The sequence below is a fragment of the Trifolium pratense genome, linkage group LG7 (genome assembly GCF_020283565.1).
Source record: "Trifolium pratense cultivar HEN17-A07 linkage group LG7, ARS_RC_1.1, whole genome shotgun sequence".
In the NCBI taxonomy this organism is placed as follows: Eukaryota; Viridiplantae; Streptophyta; class Magnoliopsida; order Fabales; family Fabaceae; genus Trifolium; species Trifolium pratense.
Genome location: NC_060065.1, coordinates 2,332,091 through 2,354,318, shown reverse-complemented (window position 1 = coordinate 2,354,318; position 22,228 = coordinate 2,332,091). Strand labels below are relative to the sequence as shown.

Here is a 22,228-nt window from a genome sequence, read left to right as displayed (position 1 = left end):
TTCCGGGCATAGTGCAAGCATGAAGCACCTCAACAGTCAATCAGGCGCTTCAGAGGGAACAAGCTACGCCTCATGCTCTTCCTGTTATGCAGAAGCAACTAATCAAGCAGCCCTTGTCCCCATCTACCCCCGCAATGAATTTATAGGCGGAGATAGCGTGAAATCCATCGAGCGGAGGCTTTTGGAAAGATCCCCTTTCCATCCGCCCATGCCATTCAAATGGCTCGGATTCACGCTGAAGATATATTCGAAGTCAAGGTGGATATCTATCAGGTGCAAAGATAAAGATAAGGAAACAAAAAGAAGATCCTATCCTATACATATATACTGCCTCAAAGGGTAAAAAATCTGCTCGGAGTATTTTACCAATGCTTGATATAAGGCGTATTTTACCAATTTTTTATTTTTTGTTATACTTGACTTATGTTCCCTAATTAATTTTTTTCCCTAATTAACTTTTTTTTAGGAAATTCAGCGGCTAAAATTTTACTTTTTAAGTTAAATAAATAGAAATAACAAGATCCGAACTCCGGTCTTTACATATTACATACAATGTCTTTACATGGTGAGTTATGTTCAGAGAGACAATTAAAAGAGTTGCTGATATCATTGAAAAAGTTCTTTTTTGAAAGGATCATTGAAAAAGTTATAAGTGATATAAGTGTATTATTTATGATTAAGGACTAAATCACTTGAAAAAGTTATTCTGACATCATTGAAATTGTCCATTCTCTACATGTAAGTCACCAAAAAATAAGTCAGTGGATTATTGATTTGTTTAATTCCTGATTCTATTTGTCATTTCATTTTATATATAAATAAATAAACATCCAAGAATTTGTTTATCAAGTTCCTGCAACTCTCATAACACATCACAACCATCAGCAATATGCTGCATCCAATGTATGAACCAGAATACATATTAACAGTGGAAAAACATAATAAAGTTATCCTGATACATTAGTGTTAATGTTTATATTTTATTTATATACACGCACACAAATATTCACAAACATATTAAAAGTATACACAAGGGAAGAAGCGAAAGGTAGACAGCTATCTGCTCTTCCAATTCCCGTCGACATTCCAATGCTGGATCTTTATATATACAATTTTAGAGTGTCCAGGATCTGAAACAGAACAAAAAGTTGTCCACTTAAATATATAATGTAGTTAACATATGACTGAGAAACTAAATGAATCAACTAGAAACTTTTATGACTGAGAATCCGACATTGTCATATGAAATATGCTCACCTGTTATTAGCTTTCTTTTCAGCCCTAAATTGATTAAGTTTGTCCCTCCACAAAGCTAGAGTTGCATCAGAAACATTAAACGTAAGAATAGCAACTTTAGAAGTACAATCTATATTGCAATCCATAAGATATGTAATCTTGTGAAACATACATCCCAATTTAAAGCTTGTACCGAGGAAAAACAACTTAACTACATGATTGAATTGAGATTTACAGAACATGATAAGCTTCAGAAAAGCAGGAAAATAAGAATAAAATGAAACCTATAAGCAACTACCCACACATCAGCTACTAATCGGCTATAATTAAGTGACCTGTTTCATTACATATTAAGGTTGGGGCATATACTAAAGAACCAATTCATTTGATTTAAACTGATGATGCTAAATCAATTTTATAAATCAAAGTGGCAAAAATACAAGTTGACTGTTTCAAATTCCAATCCAACAACAAATTAGTGTTGTAGACTAGAGTTAAAATCAATAATGATTAGTAGGCACTAATACATCAATCATCAAAAGAACTTTTGTCATACATCAATCATCATGCATAATACAAAAAAAATAAAAGTTCCAAGACTAAAAACAGAGATAAGGTAGCGAAATAAAAAGAGACAAAACAATTACAAACGAAGGCAAAGAAATAATAAGAAACAAAACAATTACCAGCATCTTGATAGCGCTCTTCTACAACAGCTTGCAACATGTTGTGCAAAAGATTGAACTCCTTGGTTTCAACACAAGGCTTACCATTTGGTCTACATATAAGTCATTTTGATTTTAGTTAATACTTCTCTTTCAAAATGGAAAAAGTGCTAGTAATGAGTCAGATTCCAAGATTTCTTTGTTGAAAAAATAAAAATGAAAGTATGTCCAGAACAGAGATTATGAATACTACACTACACAAAAGTCATACTGCCTTAAAATGTATCTTCAAAAAACCTACCGATCCAGTTCAGTAAATAATGGGCCATCTGAACCAGGGGACTGAGTTGACAGTTTGCCTGATTCAATTACTCTCATTCCATCACTGTATGCCAAATACTTGTTGACTTGTATAGGCACCTACAACGTTGGTGACCAGTTAAATCTTTGATAAACATGTTTCGTTTAACTAATAACTTTTAATAATTGGAATTTGATCCAAGACTTCCAGGTTCCATAATAGGCAACATTTGCCAAAACATTGCAACAGTGAATCCTACCTATGAAACTTGACTGAACAATTACGTTTGTTTTCGGGGCACAAATCAACAACCACCAAGCAAAGAAAGAGGAGAATGTAGTATGCTACAAGTGATGATGTATTCACATGATTAAATTCACATAAACTAATTACCTTGCATCTGACGGCAATGTTGATAGCATCAGAAGGTCGAAGGTCAAAGCTCATACATTCTGACTCATTTCCAACCTATACCGAGTACAAGTCATACTGTCAGACAAATCTTCAGGGTATTTTTTTGTGGTTTGATGACGGGGGAGGAAAGCATGAAGATTACCTTGGAAAGATATAGCTGAGCAAAATACGCCTCGTGAACTCTTTTAGTAACTCTCACGGCTCGGACCTGCATGGGAAACATTTTTGTCAATTGATTATTGATATAAGTTATGAGAGTGTGAAGGAAGACCACAATACAATCAAGATTAGGAGCATGTAATAGCAAAGGGATAAAAAATAATCATACTTCATAACCCATCTTGTCAATCATCTCCTTCACTACTTGATATAAAGTAGGTCTAGCCTGATGCAGCAACCAAATAGTTAGTTGTTTGGTTCATGAGGGTATGTTAGCAGAATAAATTGGATCCAAAATTTTACTACTAATGTGATGGAATTTAATTGAAAATGAAAATAGAAGACATACTATTTGAACATTACGAACTGCTGCCATTAAGAGGACACTTGGCATCTCCACTACAAATGAAGATGAACCACAAAATTAAATTGGGAGAGAGATATAATCACCAAAATAATATATAGAATCCAACACGTAAACTTGTATGATATAATGAAATACAGCACAATACAAATTCATGATACAATACAATACAGAAAGATAGTAAAAGACATACAAACAATTATGGGGAGAAGTAGACCAGTCCCATCCTCCATCTTCAACACAATTGCAGGATGCGGTGCATAATCTGGAAGTAGTCCTCCGTGCGGGCTGTTATGGATGCATCGCAAGTGTCTACCATCCCTCATTCTGACTACGAACCCATCTGCTCCACTCTTCACCTCAACTATACAAAAAAAACACACACACAACAACTCTATCTTCACAACCATGAAAATAAAACAAAATTTCCAAGGCTTCTGGTCTTATCAAACAATAATACACTAAACAGTTACATTGATCATACCAATTAATAACTCCGGCAGCATAATCATAATCAATAAAAAAAAAAGCATTTTTTAGCAGCTAAACTCTATTTTCACAGTCATGAAAATAAAATAAAATAAAATAAAATTTCCAAATTTTCTGGTCTTATAAAAAAAAATACACTAAACAGTTACATTGATCACACCAATTATACTAACTCTAGCACCACAATCATAATCAATAAAAAAAAAACATTTTTTAGCAGCTAAACACTATTTTGACAGCCATAAAAATAAAATAAAGTTTCCAATGCTTGATCACACCAATTAGTTACTAACTCTGGTAACATAATCATAATCAAAATCAATAAAAATACAAATTTTTTTAGTAACTAAAATAGTAAGCAAATATAATAATATATACCTGCTTCAAGAATAGTAGAATTAACATAATCTTCATCATTTTCATTAAAATTCTCAGCCATACTTCCACTACCATTTGAAGATGAGTTGAAACTGCAATTGACAGTTTTACACTTTCTCATATTTACATGGCAAGAAAGAGAATTTGGCTTGATTTTGGTAGTTGCAGAAAATCCCCAAAATTCAGTTCTACTACAACCAGCGTTGATTGGTCCAATCATAGACATGATAGGAACACTGCACATAGCTGGTCCTTTCACAGAAACCATTTTATCCATTAAAACCTATTACAAACCAAAATTGACCAGCTAATCAAAATTAGTGATTAAATTAATAATGATTAGATCATAGAAATTGGATTAACTAGGAATAAAAATCGCACCTTGAAAGATGAATCAGCGATCTCGTTATATTTTTTATGTGATTTAATAATTATTGGTGCATAATAAGTATAGATCGTGTGGAAAATTAGGATCTGGAAATAAAGGAATGGATAATTATGATCGGTGAAAGAGGATAAGAGATTATTATTTATTTATGATGAGTGAATATATAATGTGTATGTATGTAATTGTAAGGTAGGAAGTGTGAGGAAGAAGATATTTAAATTCAGGAAAGTGTCAACCGTTCTTCCACCGCAAGCATCATCTTCAATTAGATAGACCAATAAAATCAAATTACTATTTTACCCTTATGTTTTTTAGTTCTTCATTTTCTAGATCACATCGACCTCTTCATTACTATAATTGTTTTTAAATTAATTAGTCTTTGCCTTTTCTTTACAAAAATAATAAGAACAAAATACTCTTTGTTTACCAAATTTTACTTGTTCAGTGGTGATTGACGCTGAACTTTGTATGGAGGACCACGGTTCGATCCCTGCAACTACTTTTGGAAGGGGACTGGAACCACTCGATGCCAGAACTCGTCCAGAACTCTGACTACTAAAGCCCCCTTCCCTAAGAACCAGAAGGTGAAAAAAAAAAAAAAAATTGTTTGTTTAACTTTACTAGGAGGCTTTAAAATATAAATGTGAACAAAATTCACAGATAAATTAAAATTAGTCAATCAATTCTAATTTTTATAATTTTGTGCGAGTGCGCCATATTAGCCATCTACCATAAGTGTTAGGCAAGACACGACCACAACCAAACTAATCCTATGGTGTCACATGACATTGCCAAGATTTATAGTTTGGTTGGTGCATTTATGTATGTCCTTAGCCATCTTAATCCTATGGAGTATTTGGGTTTAGTCTCAAGCCTGGATACCCTTTATGCTTGAGTTTGTGTTAATTCAATCTGCTTAGCCGTTAAAAAAAAACTAAGAATCTAAGGTGAACCTTTCAAGCCTTATCCTTTACTCTACTTTTTATTTTCAACATCTATCCTTTACTTATCTCTCATTTCCAACTTATTTATTAATAAACTGGTCCCTGGATTGCTAGCTACTTGCTAGCATTTCAGTTCTTATTTTGGCAAAATGAATAATCTAAACATTCAAAGGTTAATTTAGTAATTAAATAACACTATTTACTATACTTATCGAAAGCATGCCTACTTTTTTTTTTTTGGTATCAAAGGGGAATAATTAAGCTCAAAAGAAGAAATTACGTAGTAATTAACCTAGGCTAGAGATCCCCATATTATCACAAGCAAAGATCTCACTAATTGATACCGGAAAAATATCATAAAAGACTAAGTCATAATCATGTTGCCCGAGGCATCAACACACTTGTTTTCATTGTTAATTTTTTTTTAGTGGAGAAATCTAACATGTGCACTTGCCCCTTAGGCACATACTAAGAAACTAAGTATAGAAATATTTCCCTGAAAATTCGTGCATTCAATTTTGTAAAAGTCAAAATATTACTTTTTACGATGCAAGTTTTCCACTTTTGAATTCCTTAACATGTAAGGACACGTGTTAGACATATCTTTTTTTTAATATGTTTTATTAATCGTGAATGTATCTTCTGTGCACAACTATATAAACTAATTTTTTGATATAATTGAGATTCATTTAAGGGGTTTAAGTTGAGTTGATCTCCCTCCCAACAACAAATGTTTTCCACACACATCGGTCATCGATAATTGAACTTTAAACTAAATAATCAAGAGATTAAAATATCTACACCTTATATCAAATGTTGTCAGCAAAAAATTGGGTTTTGGTTTAAAGAAAGAGGCACAAAAACTTAAAGGCAATGATATAATGGATACAATAAGATGATGTTTAATTAATTTAATGGATCAAACTTGGCCATCATTAGCTCTTACGAAGGAAGATCAAGTTTGCTCCATTAAACATGGATACAATTGGATTTGTTTTGAACTCCCTAAACTTCCATTTGAATGTTTATTTGGTTAATTATAACTCAAATAAGAAATTGCTAACACCAATAATAATTAAGCTGGTCCACCAAAGTTTGGACGTTGTTGCCACACTTCAGGGCAGCCATCACCTGCTATGTATGACATGCATGACAGTGGCACCAGACAGAGGCCTCTACTTCTCAGATCTTGCTTTGCTTCACCATTTGTATCACTTGTGCCTGAACCCTAAAATTTTGAATATGAAGCAACCAATATTCAATCTCAATTAAAGACACAAGTTCACTTACAGAAATTAAATAAAAATCAGTGGAGTGTGTAGATAAGAAAATAGTTATAATATTTTTCTTAGAATTGAAAGTTGAGTCTAACTCAACTTTATAAAATTAGCTTATGAAGTGAGGATTGTCTTTACTTTATAAATATATATATTAAAGTTATCACGCAATCAATATAAGACTTCTTAACAATTTTTAGAAAAGAAAAATATATTTGTTCTGGACTGGGCCAAGAAGCCCAGCAAACTGGAGAATTGTAAGTTAGTGCTATCGAGCAAGACCCAATAGAAGACTGCTCGCAAGCTATGTTCGACAAGCCAACGGTCTCGATACCAATGCGTATCGTAACGGCCGTTCACCGGAATGATGAGCATTAACTGCTCATCATGGCTTTTCTAGCCATTTTTCGGTAGCCACTTGATGACCATTAATGCTATCAAGGGCCTTGGCCCAGCGCTGGGGGCTATATATACAAGACTCCTTGCCATACACAAGGTACGTATTATAAGCACAAGAAAACCGTACTTCACACTTAACTGACTTGAGCGTTGGAGTGTCTGCAGGTACACAACCCCCTCCGGTTCACCGAGGGCATCGACGGAACAAATGCCGGCGCGGGCGTCTAAGATCAATATTGAAGATTCAAACTCCACGAAAATATTTTTAGTCCTTAACATATTAAAAAGTACTTAAAAATTCTCAAATGCCAATCAAATAAATCTTTGGTTTAATTGTAGTTTTGGTCCTCCTATTTTCACCATTTTGCAGTTTTGGTCCCTCTATTTTAAAATTCGACAGTTTTGGTCCCCTAGCACATATTTTGTCTAAAATATGATGATACAATGTATTTTAAATTAACTTTATGGAAAAAAATTCTTATAATTTCATCGATGTTGGTGTTTTCTCATCATCAGATCATATGTCATGTCGTTTAAAACATATCACGTCGCTAATTTATAATTAAAAATTATGATAGAGGACCAAAACCGTCGAATTTTAAAATAGAAGACAAAAACTGTAAAATGGTGAAAATAAGGAACTACAATTCCAAGCCTAAATCTTTAAAGAAAATTTTGTAGGGGCATTTTAATCTTCAATAGAGACAATTTGAGTAGCATATGTGAAGATAAAATTGGTATATTTTATTGTTTAGACCAAATATGTTTCCAATTTTGATTTTTTTTTTATATTAAAAAATTATAAGGGTGCGTAGTACACTAAAACCAATCAAAATAATTTCATACAAAGATTGGAGAGGAAAAACAAGGTGAAGATTTGAAAAGATGAAAATTTAATGAAAGAGGAGCTTCATATTCTTCCATTAATGGACGTATATAATATAAGAACAATAGAATCCTTACCCCTTGCATCACTCTGTTGTTTTGGTTCTGTGATGATTTCATATAGGGAACACTCAGTGTCTGCATATGATAAAGTGTTAATCTTTGTGATTCGAATTTTCATGTACGCATTGATATTTTAAAGGGAAATACTAATCTATCAACATTTGGAAAATATATTAATTGAAGTACCTCGACTTGGCCTTGAAGGAACTTGATGTATCCAATAGCTTCCATGAGTACGGATGCAGTGTCTGTCTGCATGCAATATGCAACATCCAATTCAACATATGATTTCCAAATTAACAACGTATGACTTAGAAAGTACATTAATATTGCAAAATGCCACAAATTAGAGAAGTGTTTACTCAATATTTATACCTTTCCAAAAGGAGCCACCAACTGTTGAAGAGATGCAATCCTATCCCCTAATTTCTCTTTCCTAACCTGAAGTATTAATTATGAACCAAACAAATATTAATGCAACAACAATAGGTAGACATTAGTCCAATATATACTTCGGTCACAATTATAAATAAAAGTCAATTTTTTAGATTTTTTAAAATAGTTATGAGCTATGAATAAATATTTTTAAAATTATGGACATTTTGAAGAAACCAATTACACAAATTTCGATTCGTAAATGATTTTCGTCAACTATAAGTTTATAACTAGTATGAGTATTTTAGACCGGGGGCGCCCTAGGAGTTTTCTATCTTTAATTTCATTGTATTTTTTCTTTTCATTGGGGAATTAGTACTACTTGTAATTCCTTTTATGGTCTCACTTTGGTGTACATTTTCTCTCCTTTTTATATATATAATTATATTTGCCATTAAAAAAAAAACATTTTAGACAGTAGTATACATTATTTTCCTTTTCTTCTTTGTGCATGTATGCATTATTTTTCGATTCAAATCAACATAACTAATCAACTTTTTAAGAAATATACGTGCACAACTCAAATAAAATACTTATAATGAAAACCTTTTTCATTGAACCTAGTTTTAAATCTTTAATTACCTTTAGAGCAATTAGCATTTTTCTTTTGGTACACGAGCAATTAACATTTAACTTATAACAAACTGTGATTATGTGGTCAATAAGAATATTGCAAGTTAATTAACTAACTTTAAGAGAGTTCAAAAAATGGTGAGGAATAATATTTTCTTCCATAAAAAAAATAAGGCATGCACCTTAAAAGGTGGGCATGAAGGGCGTGGTTCAGATGAAGATCGTGGTTTTTTCAATGCTGTTTGAGATTGAGAAGCCTTTGACTCCATCAATGTGCATCCTCTTTTTGTTTCAACATTGCTCAATAGCGATGGCTTCTTTAGTTTTGCAACCAAAAAAAAAAAGTAAAGATTAATATTAGTCCAATATAATTGAAGTGGCCCAATCTTTTTCAACAAAGGAAGGGAAAAAAAAAGTAACAAACTAAAAGAAAAGGAAAAAAGATGATAAAATTATGATTAAAGATATGTGTAACATGTCAAAAAGATAAAACTGTTTCTCGTTGCCACAAGTTAATTAATTAATAAAAAAAAACTATTGCAAAGGGTAATTAACTTTTTTTCATCAAAAGATTACAACTTATCTGCTGGCTCTATAGTCAACTTCATTATAATTATTAATTAGTACTAGTATATTCATAAGATCATTCTTAATTATCTCTTATCAGGCACCAGATTTGGTCTAGTGGTGAAAGATTTAATGTAGTATGCGTGAAGTTCTGGGTTGTACTATAGTATAAAAAAAAAATTTGAATATCACTTAAGCATTTACATGCACGTATGGCATAGAGAAAAATACTCTTAAATTGGAACCATGACATAATTTAATTTGCAAGTAAAATTTTATGAAAATGAAAAGAAGAAAGGAAGAAATTAATACTCACATTGATAGAGTTAGTAGAAGATGACATGTTGGTTGGTTGCTGCATAGGATGAAGACCAAAAGAAAGGTTTTCATGATCATGAGTAGTAAATCTACCAAGATTATGATGATGATGATCTTGTGAATGTTGGCTAAGTGATGTTGGTGAATTAGTTAATAGATCTAATGACTGCATGTTCATATCCAAGGAAGACGAACCGGCCGAAGACGAGTAATGATTCAAGTTTGAGATATTTATACTAGGATGAATCTGGCTACTAATATTATTGTTACTAGTGCCTTCCAACATTTGGTTTGGATAATTTTGAGCATTATAAAAATCTTCAGCAGTAAAAAGGGTCTTGAGCATGAGAGCATTCATATCTTTGTGTTCTTCATTGTTAATATTCTTCATCTGTGTTGTAGTAGAATTAGGAAGTATTGGATAATTAGGAGTCGTGTAATTAAGCATTTCAGTGAATTTGGGGAAATTAGCAAATGAGATCTCTTCCTTAATAGTACTAGTACTACTATTCTTGGAAAATTCATGTGAATCTAAGTTGTTATGACTTGACTCATTATCAGTACTTGTCCACTGATGATGATGCTGATAACCTAAATCTTGAATCATATGGTTCTTCTTGTGTGTTAAAGATGATCTTGAATATGATCTAGGATTATCTTCTTGGAGGTTATTTGAGTTGAAGCTACTTGCAGCATTGTTCCTACATACATGTATATAAACAAGGTTATAAACAAGGAAGAAAATGTATATAAAAAAAAATTACTTTAATTAACTTGAACAAGACAAATTAATTAAGCCCTAGTCTAGTAAAAATACATAGTATGTACATGTCCTAATAAACACAAAAATATTTGGAGAATAGAATAACATCAATTAATGATCATGTCATTGTTGGTGACAGATGTGATGCAATATTTCATTAATCATAACATGAAATTTTTTCTAAAAAAAGAAAGTAAAGAAGTGAAAAAATTGGCTAGTAATAGTAATAGCAAGAAAAGAGAACAGAGAGAATGGACTTACAAAGTGAAGTTTGGGGTCCAAGAGTTGGTGGTAGTGGTGGTTCCTCCAACTGCATATGGGGTAGTGGAAACAGGAGGAGGAGGAGGAGGATGATGATGTTGGTCTTGGAGATGATGTAGATTTGTAGATTCCATGATAATATATAATTACATATAAGTTTGTTTTGTTAATTAAAGGGAAAGAAGAAGATCAAACCAAGAAAGAGTTTGATTGAAAATCCCAAGATGAGTGAGTAGTAGCTAGCAATAGGAATAGGAATAGGAATAGTAATGGAATCTCTCTCTCAAAGAGTACACAGTTCCAGGTGACACCCACATACCTCGGTTGTTTGCCCCCACTTTTTATCTCTCAAGCTTAATTTCCTCTTTACTCTTTCATCTTTAAAGTATCCTTCAAAAGGAAGTAAGAGAATCATTATATATATAAGTATAAGAGTAATTATTGGGATGGCGCAGGTTTCTTCTAATTTAATCAAGGTTCTGAGTTTAATCTTTAGTTTGGACATGCAATATTGTTAAAATTTTTAGGAAAAATTTGCTACTCATTTGTATTTCATAAGGTTCAAAAAATTAATCTCTACAATTGCACATATAAGATACCGATTTATGAGAAGAAAAAAAAAAACTAGTATTTCATATAGATATACCCATACCATACATTTCTCTCTCACACTTTTAATTATTTTATTTCCTTTCAGGCCTACTTCACTTTTTTCACCCCTTTTTCTCTCTTGCAGCTTTGATGAGTCTATTTAAATATTTATACATAAAAATTAAATAATTTTGTCCTTTATTGAACTAACTTTTATTTTTAATTCAAATAATTTTCTGCTCCATGATAAGTGTCTCCAATTACAGGAAGAGGATTAGAGTCTCAATACGTTATGATTAAAAATGGCATGTCCCTTAGATCCCAAGGCTTCAACAAAGTTCTGCTATTTGAAATGATAACGGTCACGCTCGAGCTAGCTATATAGTATTGTTTTCTTTATATATTTACACCCCACATGTCCACAACCAAAGGGTATTCTTCAATTGTCCCATTGCATATGTGTGGTTCTTGCTGAATTTGATGTCCCTTTTCTTCTGCTTACCGACTTAACTCTGTCAATCTTTTTCTTTATACAATGAATTGTTGAGTTTCAAGTGTAAAGTTCCACATCAATTATGTATAAGAAGAATGTTTGATTTATAAAAGAGTTGATCCATTAACCTAATGTTTGGTTTTAGGTTGAGATATGGTGTTTTCCTTTCTTATCGTCCTGAAGCATGGACTCTATTATTTTTTCCGAACTCCCCAACAAAATTGATCAATCTTTCTTCAATTATAAATTTTCTAATTAAGCGTATTAGTCTATATAAATATTTTCCATATGTAGCATGGGTACTCCTAAAATGGTGAAGTACCCGTACCGGGTACGTATCAGTACCGGATACTCCATGGTACTCGTATGGTACGCACCGATTCCGTACCCATTTTTATTTGATTGATTTATAATGATGAATACGGAAAAAACATATTGGCCGTTGAAAAATCTCTTAAAATATTATAATTTTTTTATTATATTTCAATTATATCTCATTTTTTATGAAAATAGTTGAGACGATATACAAAAAAAAATTAAATCTTCAAAGCATGATGATAATAATTCACTTAAAAATAATTTTTCTAATATTTTATACTAACGTACCCATACCTTAAATTTTCTAAAAATATCGTACCGCGTACCAGTACCGGTACCGGATACCGGAACATATTATTATAAATTAGCTAATTGAAATATGATTCATATAAATTTAGATTCTCTTCCTTTTTTTTCCCTTCTTCTTTCTTCTTTTTTCTATTCAAATGCCGATAACTCATGACATGATCCAATCTTTTTTGAAGAAATGCCAATAGCTCTTATTTGGAAAGAATAAAAAACTATTTTGATGATATTTTGATATTTGAAAAGAGCTTCCAGGTTTTAAATACAAATGTGACCTTGTTAGAGATGTGCTTTTTGATATTTTTAGGCGTGGCGGAATTTCTATGAAGAAAGAAAGTACCAGTAAACTTCTTGACTGACCCCAAGAAGGGAGATCGATACTTCGGCCTGCAAATGTTCTGGTGTATGAATGGGTGGGAGGGAAACATGCTTGTGTAGATTTGACTGAAGTTTCCCCACTTGTGGGACTGTGAGTTGGGGATTTTACTGTGGGACAGGCAGCCTTTAGCTGCTTCAAGCAAAATGGTCAAACATGATAAAGCGTGCTCTGACAATCAACACGTTTATATACCGTTTGCATTGGACACTTTTGACTTTCTAGCACCAGAAGTTGGAGACCTTTTGAAAAGAGTTCAAAGAATCATGCATAGTAATGTTGTGTCGCCTAGGTCTATGAATGTAGTTTTTCAAATATTAGGTTTTGCTATACAGAAAGGTTAGCGGCGCAACTTGTTGCATGTTTATCTTTTGTTCATATGTAATTATCTTATATATAAAAAATCAGCAATTTCATTTTGGTGAAGGTAAAGAAAAATGGAAATCTTTGTAGCTTGAAATGGAAAAAATTGAGAAGTTTATTACAACATAGCAATAGAGGAAATCGGTGTGAGGATGGAGAACAGTGACACAAGAATTAACAAGGAGAATAAGGGAGACTAAAAAACTACCCCAAAAAAAAAAAACATTGCATTTAAACTTAAGTTACAATTTAGTCCTTACTTTTGGCTTTTCAAAAGGCAAAATAGGGGTATTTTAGACCAAAAGAAAAAGTGCATCATGTTAAAATTTATACCTTTATAAAAATGAACTGGAATATTGTATATTAATATGACATAGTTTTGAAGAGGTTAACATGTGGTTCTTCCTACTAAGTTCAGCGTCAATCACCAACCAACTAACGATTGATTCTGTCATATTGAATTTTCATAACTAATAATGGACAAAATTGAGCCTTAGAATTAATAAGACTCTAGTCTATAAGTAATAGTTTACCAAACCAAAATCTTGAAATTTATGAATAAATAAGACTTATAGTTCTTGTAGAGTCTAACTCAGTCCATCTTATTTTCTTCCTATGTATTATCATCACCAGCTAATATTAACATAAAAGGAATTCAAATTGCTATTGATTTCATTAACATCCAGGGCCGGCCCAACATTATACAGGCCTAAAGCAAATTTGAAGAAATTAGAAATATGGTGAAAGTTGAAAGACAACTCACTTTTTAAAGGGGAAATTAAATGATAGGAGAAATTTTTGGAATAAATTGATGCAAAGTAACGTTGGCGAGCTATTGTGGGAAGAACAAGAGTTTCTAAAAAGGGTTTCTTTTTCACGCGTGCGCAGATTTTTTTTTTTTGGGGGGCTTTCTTTCCTTTGATAAAAAAACAATCGTGGGCCTAAAGCCCTAGCTTTGTTAGCTTGGCCCTTGGGCCGGCCCTGTTAACATCAATCTTTTTTTACAAGTTTTTTTGTTGTTGAGAAGTGCTTTTGTTTTTAGAAGTTATAGGTACCAAATTTTTGCCACTTAATCGCAAGTAATATCTGTTAAAAAATATGAAACACATAAGGTGAGTAATCCTTTCTTTTATTAGATTTTTTCATATACAAAAGTCTGAAATTGAACTCTAATTACCTAGGAAGTAGGAACACAAATCTCTTACCACACTTAGATCAATTTATGGCTTGAAATATACTTTGTACACTATCAACCTCAATCATTCTTACAAACTACAGGACCCAATGTATCATGAGGCAGGTCTATGTCAATGTGAAGAAGAAAAAGATCAATTTACTAAAATATTTTATGTTAATGTTAATTAAACGATATACATCCACTTAGGGTTGAATGATGGGATAATTTATTGCAAATCAGATCGTGTCATCATCCAATTGTTGTTGTGCCCTTGACCTTTTTTGACCTGGACTACAAATAATTTGTCAATAGAACTTGGACTATAAAGTGAGATGACAGTATAAGAAAATTGAAAAAGGCTAAAACAAGATTAAAATATGTGCAAGCCATATTAACGGGCCTCAGCTTTTCTTTTGCTTTCTGGCTGGCTATTCAATTCAGACTCAGAATCCCTATATTTGGGCTGGTTGCTCCCCTCACACCCCTGCAGCCCTGCTAGCCAATTGCTTACTACCTTTCATGGGAATGGCATATATTTGATCCCATGACACATTCATGTCTCTAACGGCGGTAAAACCATTAAGACATGTTTGAATCGACTTATTTAAACATATCACGAATGGTACATTGAGATATCTAAAGAAGTTCAAATTCTGATTACTAACATCATCCTGCATGCGCTAATCACTCTCCCTCCATTCGTACAAGCTTCTTGTATAAAGTATTAATTGTGTAAGGTAATGATTCCCATTAACATTGATTAAGCATACAATGCAAAGTCAGCTTACTTGTATATAGGTTTACAACAATTAACATCTAGCAAAACCAAAGCAAAATCAGCTTACTTGTAGCACAAGCAAACCAGACAAGACCTTAAATAACTCACCAATCAATAGCTTAATAGTTAATACTTTACTCAAGAGGGTTATCAGAGTCATATTCAAATATACAACAGTTGGCAAAGTTAACGAAGAAGTATAATCTCCACGTCTCATTTCTTTTGTGGTCAATCTTCACTTTTTTAAGCAATGTGAGACTTAATTCTCCTCACACTTGTCAGTCGTCACAACACTAACGAACGTCCTAGTTTCTTGGTAAATTACAAGAACGTTGGCATCAAAATGTGTTTAAATTTGAGCTAAACCAATCTTAATTAGTAAATAAGTGTGATCAGATCAACACCTCAGTTGTTTTTTTTTACGCACCTCAGTTGTTACTATAATTAAGTTTTTTAATTAATGATTAACACCTCTGTTTTTGTAGTTGTATATTGAAGAGAAACAAAATATAGACAAAATAAAAGTAGTTTCAACGAGGGAAAGCAACTTTAAGTTGGTCAATATAAGCTTTACTACTTTTCGTGCTTGTTTAATCAATGAATAAAGATTATTCAGTCATATGCAGATTTATTTCTCTTCCACAGAACACACGGCCACATGTAGAATCAGATCAACATACTAACACATTTTGATTTGGCACATCACATCATCCTAGAGTGCATCAAACTTTAATTCAAATCAATAAACACATTTTTCCTTTAATTATTTGCCCACACCATGCTTTTAATTCATAACTATTTTCTCATTAAAATCTAAGTTCCATGTAGAATAAAGATTTTAGGGTTAAATATGTTTTTGATCCCTATAGTTTTCCAGAATTTTCATTTTAGTCCCTGAAGATTTTTTTCACACTTTTTAGTCACTGAAGTTTTTTCGTCAATGTTTTTAGTCCCGACTTTTCATTCAACTCGTGTATACTTTCACATTTTCGAATGATTTTTTGTATTCATGTTTATAATATTATAAAAACATCTCCGATAAAAATTTAGAATTTTTTAACAAAAGATGAATTATTTATGAATTTTTATGTGCAAAAAACTAAAAAATTCATATTTTATTCATCTTTTGTTAAAAAAAATTAAATTTTTGTTACAAAGATTCATATAATGTACTAAACATGACAGCAGAAAAAAAATTAAAATTTCAAATGGTATGCACGAGTTGAATGAAAAGTATGGACTAAAAACATTGACCCAACAAACTTCAGGGACTAAAAAGTGTGAAAAAAATCTTCAGGGACTAATGAAAATTCTGAAAAACTATAGGGACCAAAAACATATTTAACCCAAATTTTATTATAATTTGTAAAAGAGTGAAGACCATTTTGATCCTTCACAAATTTTTGACGAGACAATTTAGTTCCCGACAAATATAAAATACGAATTAGTTTCTCTAATATTTTCATATTGAGGACAAACTAATGAACTATTCCTAATTTTAATGAGATCCAAACATATTTAACATTGTATCAAACCATTGAAAATTAGAGTATCTTTTCTTGATCTCATTTATTCCTTATTATACATATCTCACTCTTAAATTAAATTTAAAGGAGATTTATTGTACTGAAATGAATATATATTGTGCATATAATATGATTATATAACATATAGCTATCTTGATTGTGCATATATATTTGGTCAGCCCCACAATAGTTCACATCAGACGAAAAGATGATGGAGAAAAGTATGAGATCAGAGTATGGGGGCAGCTTAACTTTGCTTTTACCACTTTTCTGCCTTTAACCTTACTCTGCCATTGCCATGCCACATTTTGCCACTCATCTAATATAATTGTCCATCTCTCTATTAATATTAAGTTAATGTTAGAATACATAATCACATATTTATTATTATTATTGTTGTTATTATTAGAATCACATATTATTAGCATGTAAATCAATGTATATTAACTTAGTGACAGCAAATCATGACTCATGTATGACTCATGTATTGATGTATATAATTTGCCAAGATGAATGAAATACACAGGCAGCAATATAAGCAATATTATCTTATATGGTATCACGAGTCTAGTCCAAAACCTAGCCGCTGTGTTCAATCCTTTTTTTCTTAACAATGGCCAACAAATCTGATAAACCCTTCCACCCTGCTCTTGCTGTCACAAATGTCAAAAACTTCATCTCCATCACTCTAGAGATGGAGAAGAGCCACTATCCCTCCTGGGCAGAGCTATTCAAAATCCATTGCCGCGCATACGAAGTCATCGATCACATTATCCCACCAGAACCTGCTGTCGAAACATCCAAAACAGCATCTGAAAAAGAAAAAGAGGTTGCCGAGAGTGATCCCAAACTCTGGTCACGCTTGGATGCGATTGTCCTTCAATGGATTTACGGTACGATCTCTACCGACCTTTTGCACACCATCTTGGAACCGAATTCCACTGCACAGCAAGCTTGGGAGCGATTGGAAAACATTTTTCAGGATAATAAGAATTCTCGGGCTGTGTACCTGGAAAACCAATTCGCTAACGTTAATATGAACGATTTTCCCAACATCTCGGCTTATTGCCAAGAAGTAAAAATGCTTGCCGACCAACTAGCCAGCGTTGGTTCACCAGTTTCAGAGCACAGACTCGTTCTTCAATTGATTGCAGGTCTCAATGAGAACTATGATGGTGTTGCTACACTCATTCAGCAGCATGATTCTTTGCCGCACTTTTACGAAGCACGGTCCAAGTTAATACTTGAAGAAACCCGCAAAACTAAACAAGCAGCAATCGCCGCAAACGCCGCAGGCACAGCCCTCCTCACCACCAACACTGATGCATCCAGTTATGGAAATAATTCCATCTCAGCAAATCACAGCAACACTGGACAGAAACGCAACCAAAACCGCAACAGTAATCGAGGAAGGAATGGCGGCAACAGAGGACGAGGTCGTGGAGGCAACAACCACGGCAGAGGATCGCAACATGGTGGACAACATCGTCCGTGGCAGCAACAACAAAATCCATGGCAGCAACAACAGAAACCATATCCATGGGCTTCTTATCCACCGTGGGAGTATTGGGGACAACATCCATGGGCTGCTCCTCCTTGTCCCTACCCCACCTCACCATGGGCTCGTCCACCTCCTACTCGTCAACCCGGGAATCCCAGCAATCGCCCACCACAGGCATACAGTGCCCAAGCACCAAATTATGCACCTACCGACATTGATACGGCTATGCAGAATATGTCCCTCAATGTTCCCGATGACAATTGGTACATGGATACTGGCGCAACCTCACACATGACCTCATCTCATGGTACTCTCTCATCTTATTTTAATATGAGCACTAATAAAAATATTGTTGTTGGTAGTGGACAGGAAATTCCAATTCATGGTTACGGACAAACTTGTCTTTCCCCACCTCACCCACCTTTAACTCTAAACAATGTCATGCATGCCCCAAAACTCATTAAAAACTTAATCTCTGTGCGTCGTTTCACCATTGATAATAATGTATCTATTGAGTTTGACCCTTTTGGTTTTTCTGTGAAGGATATTCAGACAGGGATGCCACTAATGAGATGTAATAGCACCGGAGATCTATATCCTATCACCAAAACCACCGGACATCCTTCCACCTCTCCATCAACATTTGCAGCTATCTCTTCTGTCTTATGGCATGATCGTTTGGGACACCCGGGAGCACATGTTTTAAGTTTTCTTAGAAATAATAAGTTTATTGATTATAAACAATCTTCATGTCGTTCTATTTGTCAATCTTGCATTTTTGGGAAACATATTAAATTACCATTTTCGCTTTCCAAATCTCACACTACTAAGCCTTTTGATATAATACATAGTGATTTGTGGACATCACCAAATTTAAGTTCAGCAGGTCATAAGTATTATCTAGTTCTTTTGGATGATTACACTAATTTTTTGTGGACATTCCCGATTGGAAGAAAATCCCAAGTTTATTCCATTTTTTTGTCCTTTAGTACTTTTATTCGAACCCAATTTGAACAAAACATTAAAAGTTTTCAGTGTGATAATGGAAAAGAATTTGATAACGAATCTTTCAAGCAATTTTGTCAACTTAATGGCATGGTATTTCGGTTTTCTTGCCCTCACACATCTCCCCAAAATGGAAAAGCAGAACGTAAAATAAGAACAATCAATAACTTAATCAGAACTCTTCTTGCTCACTCCTCCATGCCCCCGTCACTTTGGCATCATGCCCTCCAAACATCAACATACCTCTTAAACATTCTCCCATGCAAACTACTCTCAAATCTTTCACCAACTCATTTTCTTTATAAACAAAATCCCTCTTACACACACTTACGAGTTTTTGGATGTCTATGTTATCCTCTATTTCCCTCCACCACAATAAATAAACTACAAGCTCGTTCCACCCCTTGTGTCTTCTTGGGATACCCTCCACATCATCGAGGCTATAAGTGTTATGATTTGTCTAGTCGAAAAATATTAATATCTCGACATGTCATATTTGATGAGTCTCAATTCCCTTTTGCCAAGCTGCATACTCCCTCCAACCACACATACAATTTTTTAGATGAAGGCATGCATCCCTTATTACACCATCATCTCCAAAATCAAATCCATCAACAAGAACCAGACCCCAACATAACCCAACCTTCCCACCACACTACTAGCAACACTAGCCCCAAATTGACCTCTACTCCACCAACTAACTTGCCTACACCGCAGCCAACATCAGATACTAATTCCCCATTACGAAATTTACCTACACCAATCCAACAAACAGTCTCCTCACATATTCCACAACAGAAACAAACCAGTTCAACCCAACCTCGCACCATAGCAACTCGTAGCATGCATGGAATTATTAAGCCTAAGCGTCATTTTAATTTAACATCATCTGTCACACCATCCCCTCTTCCATGCAACCCAAGACTTGCATTGTCCGACCCGAATTGGAAGGCTGCCATGGCTGATGAATTTGATGCTCTTATTAAAAATAAGACGTGGGAATTAGTTCCTCGTCCTCCTGATGTTAATGTTATTCGTTCAATGTGGATATTTCGTCATAAAAAGAAATCTGACGGTTCTTTTGAGAGGCACAAAGCCCGTCTTGTTGGTGATGGCAGGTCGCAACAAGTTGGTACGGATTGTGATGAGACATTTAGTCCAGTTGTGAAACCAACCACCATTCGGACAGTCCTCACTATCGCTTTGTCAAAAGCATGGACTATCCATCAATTGGATGTGAAAAATGCATTTTTGCACGGCCACCTTCATGAAACCGTCTACATGCATCAGCCAATGGGTTTTAGAGATCCTGACCATCCAAATTATGTCTGTTTGTTGAAAAAATCTCTATATGGTCTCAAACAGGCCCCTCGTGCTTGGTATCAACGGTTTGCTGATTTTGTCTCGAATATTGGTTTCTCACATAGCAAATCTGATCACTCTCTCTTTATTTACCAGCAAGGAAATGACATGGCATACATTCTTCTTTATGTTGATGACATAATTCTCACCTCATCATCTGAAGGTCTTCGTCAATCTATTATATCACTTCTTGCATCTGAATTCGCTATGAAGGACTTGGGCCCTTTGAGCTATTTCTTAGGCATTGCAGTTACACGACATACAGGTGGATTATTTCTTTCTCAAAGAAAATATGCCGAGGAAATCATTGAACGAGCTGGCATGACCTATTGCAAGCCCACAACCACGCCGGTGGATACTAAAGCAAAATTAAGTGTCTCATGTGGATCTCCATTCAAAGATCCTACGCTTTATCGCAGTTTAGCAGGAGCATTGCAATATCTTACCTTCACGAGACCAGACATATCATATGCTGTACAACAAGTTTGTTTACATATGCATGACCCAAAGGATGGCCATATGAATGCTCTCAAACGCATTTTACGATACATTCAAGGCACTCTTGATTATGGTTTACATCTTTTCAAGTCTTCCATCTCTGGTCTGGTATCTTACACCGATGCTGATTGGGGAGGATGCCCCGATACCAGACGCTCAACATCTGGATACTGTGTTTTTCTTGGAGACAACTTAATTTCATGGTCCTCTAAGCGCCAACCAACCTTATCTCGGTCTAGTGCAGAGGCCGAATACAGAGGTGTTGCTAATGTTGTTTCAGAGTCCTGCTGGATCCGAAATCTTCTTTTAGAGCTACATTGTCCAATCCAAAAAGCTACTGTGGTTTATTGTGATAATGTTAGTGCAATATATCTCTCGGGAAATCCAGTTCAACATCAACGCACTAAACATATTGAAATGGATATTCACTTTGTCCGTGAAAAGGTTGCACGCGGTCAAGTTCGTGTTCTCCATGTTCCGTCCCGCTATCAGATTGCTGACATCTTCACTAAAGGTCTCCCACGCATATTATTTGATGACTTTCGAGACAGCCTCAGCGTACGGAAACCTCCCGCTTCAACTGCGGGGGCGTGTTAGAATACATAATCACATATTTATTATTATTATTGTTGTTATTATTAGAATCACATATTATTAGCATGTAAATCAATGTATATTAACTTAGTGACAGCAAATCATGACTCATGTATGACTCATGTATTGATGTATATAATTTGCCAAGATGAATGAAATACACAGGCAGCAATATAAGCAATATTATCTTATAGTTAATTAATTGATTTATATCATATAAAAAATAAAACCAATCAACCATTATATTCTTCCTACTAAAACTTTTAGTTTTTTATTAATGTTTCTGGCTACGTATGCCAAGTTTCGAAAATAATTGGATCGTTTTCCAAGTAGTCATCAGAAGAAACAACAGTGATAGTGAGTTCACTATAGTATATTAGTAATATATATGTATGATCAATCTTTGTATTATTAGTAAAAAGAATGAATGGAACAGAAGAACATATATATAATATCCGTAA

General features: G+C 33.9%; 2 protein-coding genes across 2 annotated transcripts; both read right to left on the bottom strand.

Moving 5' to 3' along the window:
• Positions 1-837: 837 nt before the first annotated feature.
• LOC123898768 (bifunctional nuclease 1-like) lies at positions 838-4,731 on the bottom strand. Its single transcript, XM_045949782.1, has 11 exons — positions 4,388-4,731; positions 4,007-4,289; positions 3,333-3,503; positions 3,125-3,174; positions 2,945-3,001; positions 2,759-2,824; positions 2,596-2,670; positions 2,203-2,321; positions 1,923-2,014; positions 1,258-1,312; positions 838-1,130 (listed from the first exon to the last, which is right to left on the bottom strand). Exons 2-11 carry the CDS (start codon positions 4,281-4,283, stop codon positions 1,115-1,117), a joined length of 978 nt encoding a protein of 325 aa, XP_045805738.1. The 5' UTR covers positions 4,284-4,289; positions 4,388-4,731; the 3' UTR covers positions 838-1,114.
• A 1,394-nt stretch (positions 4,732-6,125) lies between these two features.
• LOC123897675 (transcription factor bHLH110) lies at positions 6,126-11,273 on the bottom strand. The gene is made up of 7 exons (XM_045948399.1): positions 10,880-11,273; positions 9,854-10,556; positions 9,153-9,287; positions 8,338-8,403; positions 8,149-8,214; positions 7,978-8,037; positions 6,126-6,566 (listed from the first exon to the last, which is right to left on the bottom strand). The coding sequence occupies exons 1-7, from the start codon at positions 11,011-11,013 to the stop codon at positions 6,414-6,416; spliced, it is 1,317 nt and encodes a 438-aa protein (XP_045804355.1). The 5' UTR covers positions 11,014-11,273; the 3' UTR covers positions 6,126-6,413.
• Positions 11,274-22,228: the final 10,955 nt, after the last annotated feature.

Excerpts from the sequence above, each read along its gene's own strand:
- LOC123897675 (XM_045948399.1), bottom strand. The coding sequence starts at position 11,013 with ATGGAATCTACAAATCTACATCATCTCCAAGACCAACATCATCATCCT. Across the intron at positions 10,557-10,879 it reads TGGACCCCAAACTTCACTTT|GAACAATGCTGCAAGTAGCT; the intron begins GTAAGTCCATTC and ends ACATGTATGTAG. Across the intron at positions 8,215-8,337 it reads TGGTGGCTCCTTTTGGAAAG|ACAGACACTGCATCCGTACT; the intron begins GTATAAATATTG and ends TATTGCATGCAG.
- LOC123898768 (XM_045949782.1), bottom strand. The coding sequence starts at position 4,283 with ATGGATAAAATGGTTTCTGTGAAAGGACCAGCTATGTGCAGTGTTCCT. Across the intron at positions 3,504-4,006 it reads TTCTACTATTCTTGAAGCAG|TTGAGGTGAAGAGTGGAGCA; the intron begins GTATATATTATT and ends TTTTTTGTATAG. Across the intron at positions 2,322-2,595 it reads ACATTGCCGTCAGATGCAAG|GTGCCTATACAAGTCAACAA; the intron begins GTAATTAGTTTA and ends CCAACGTTGTAG.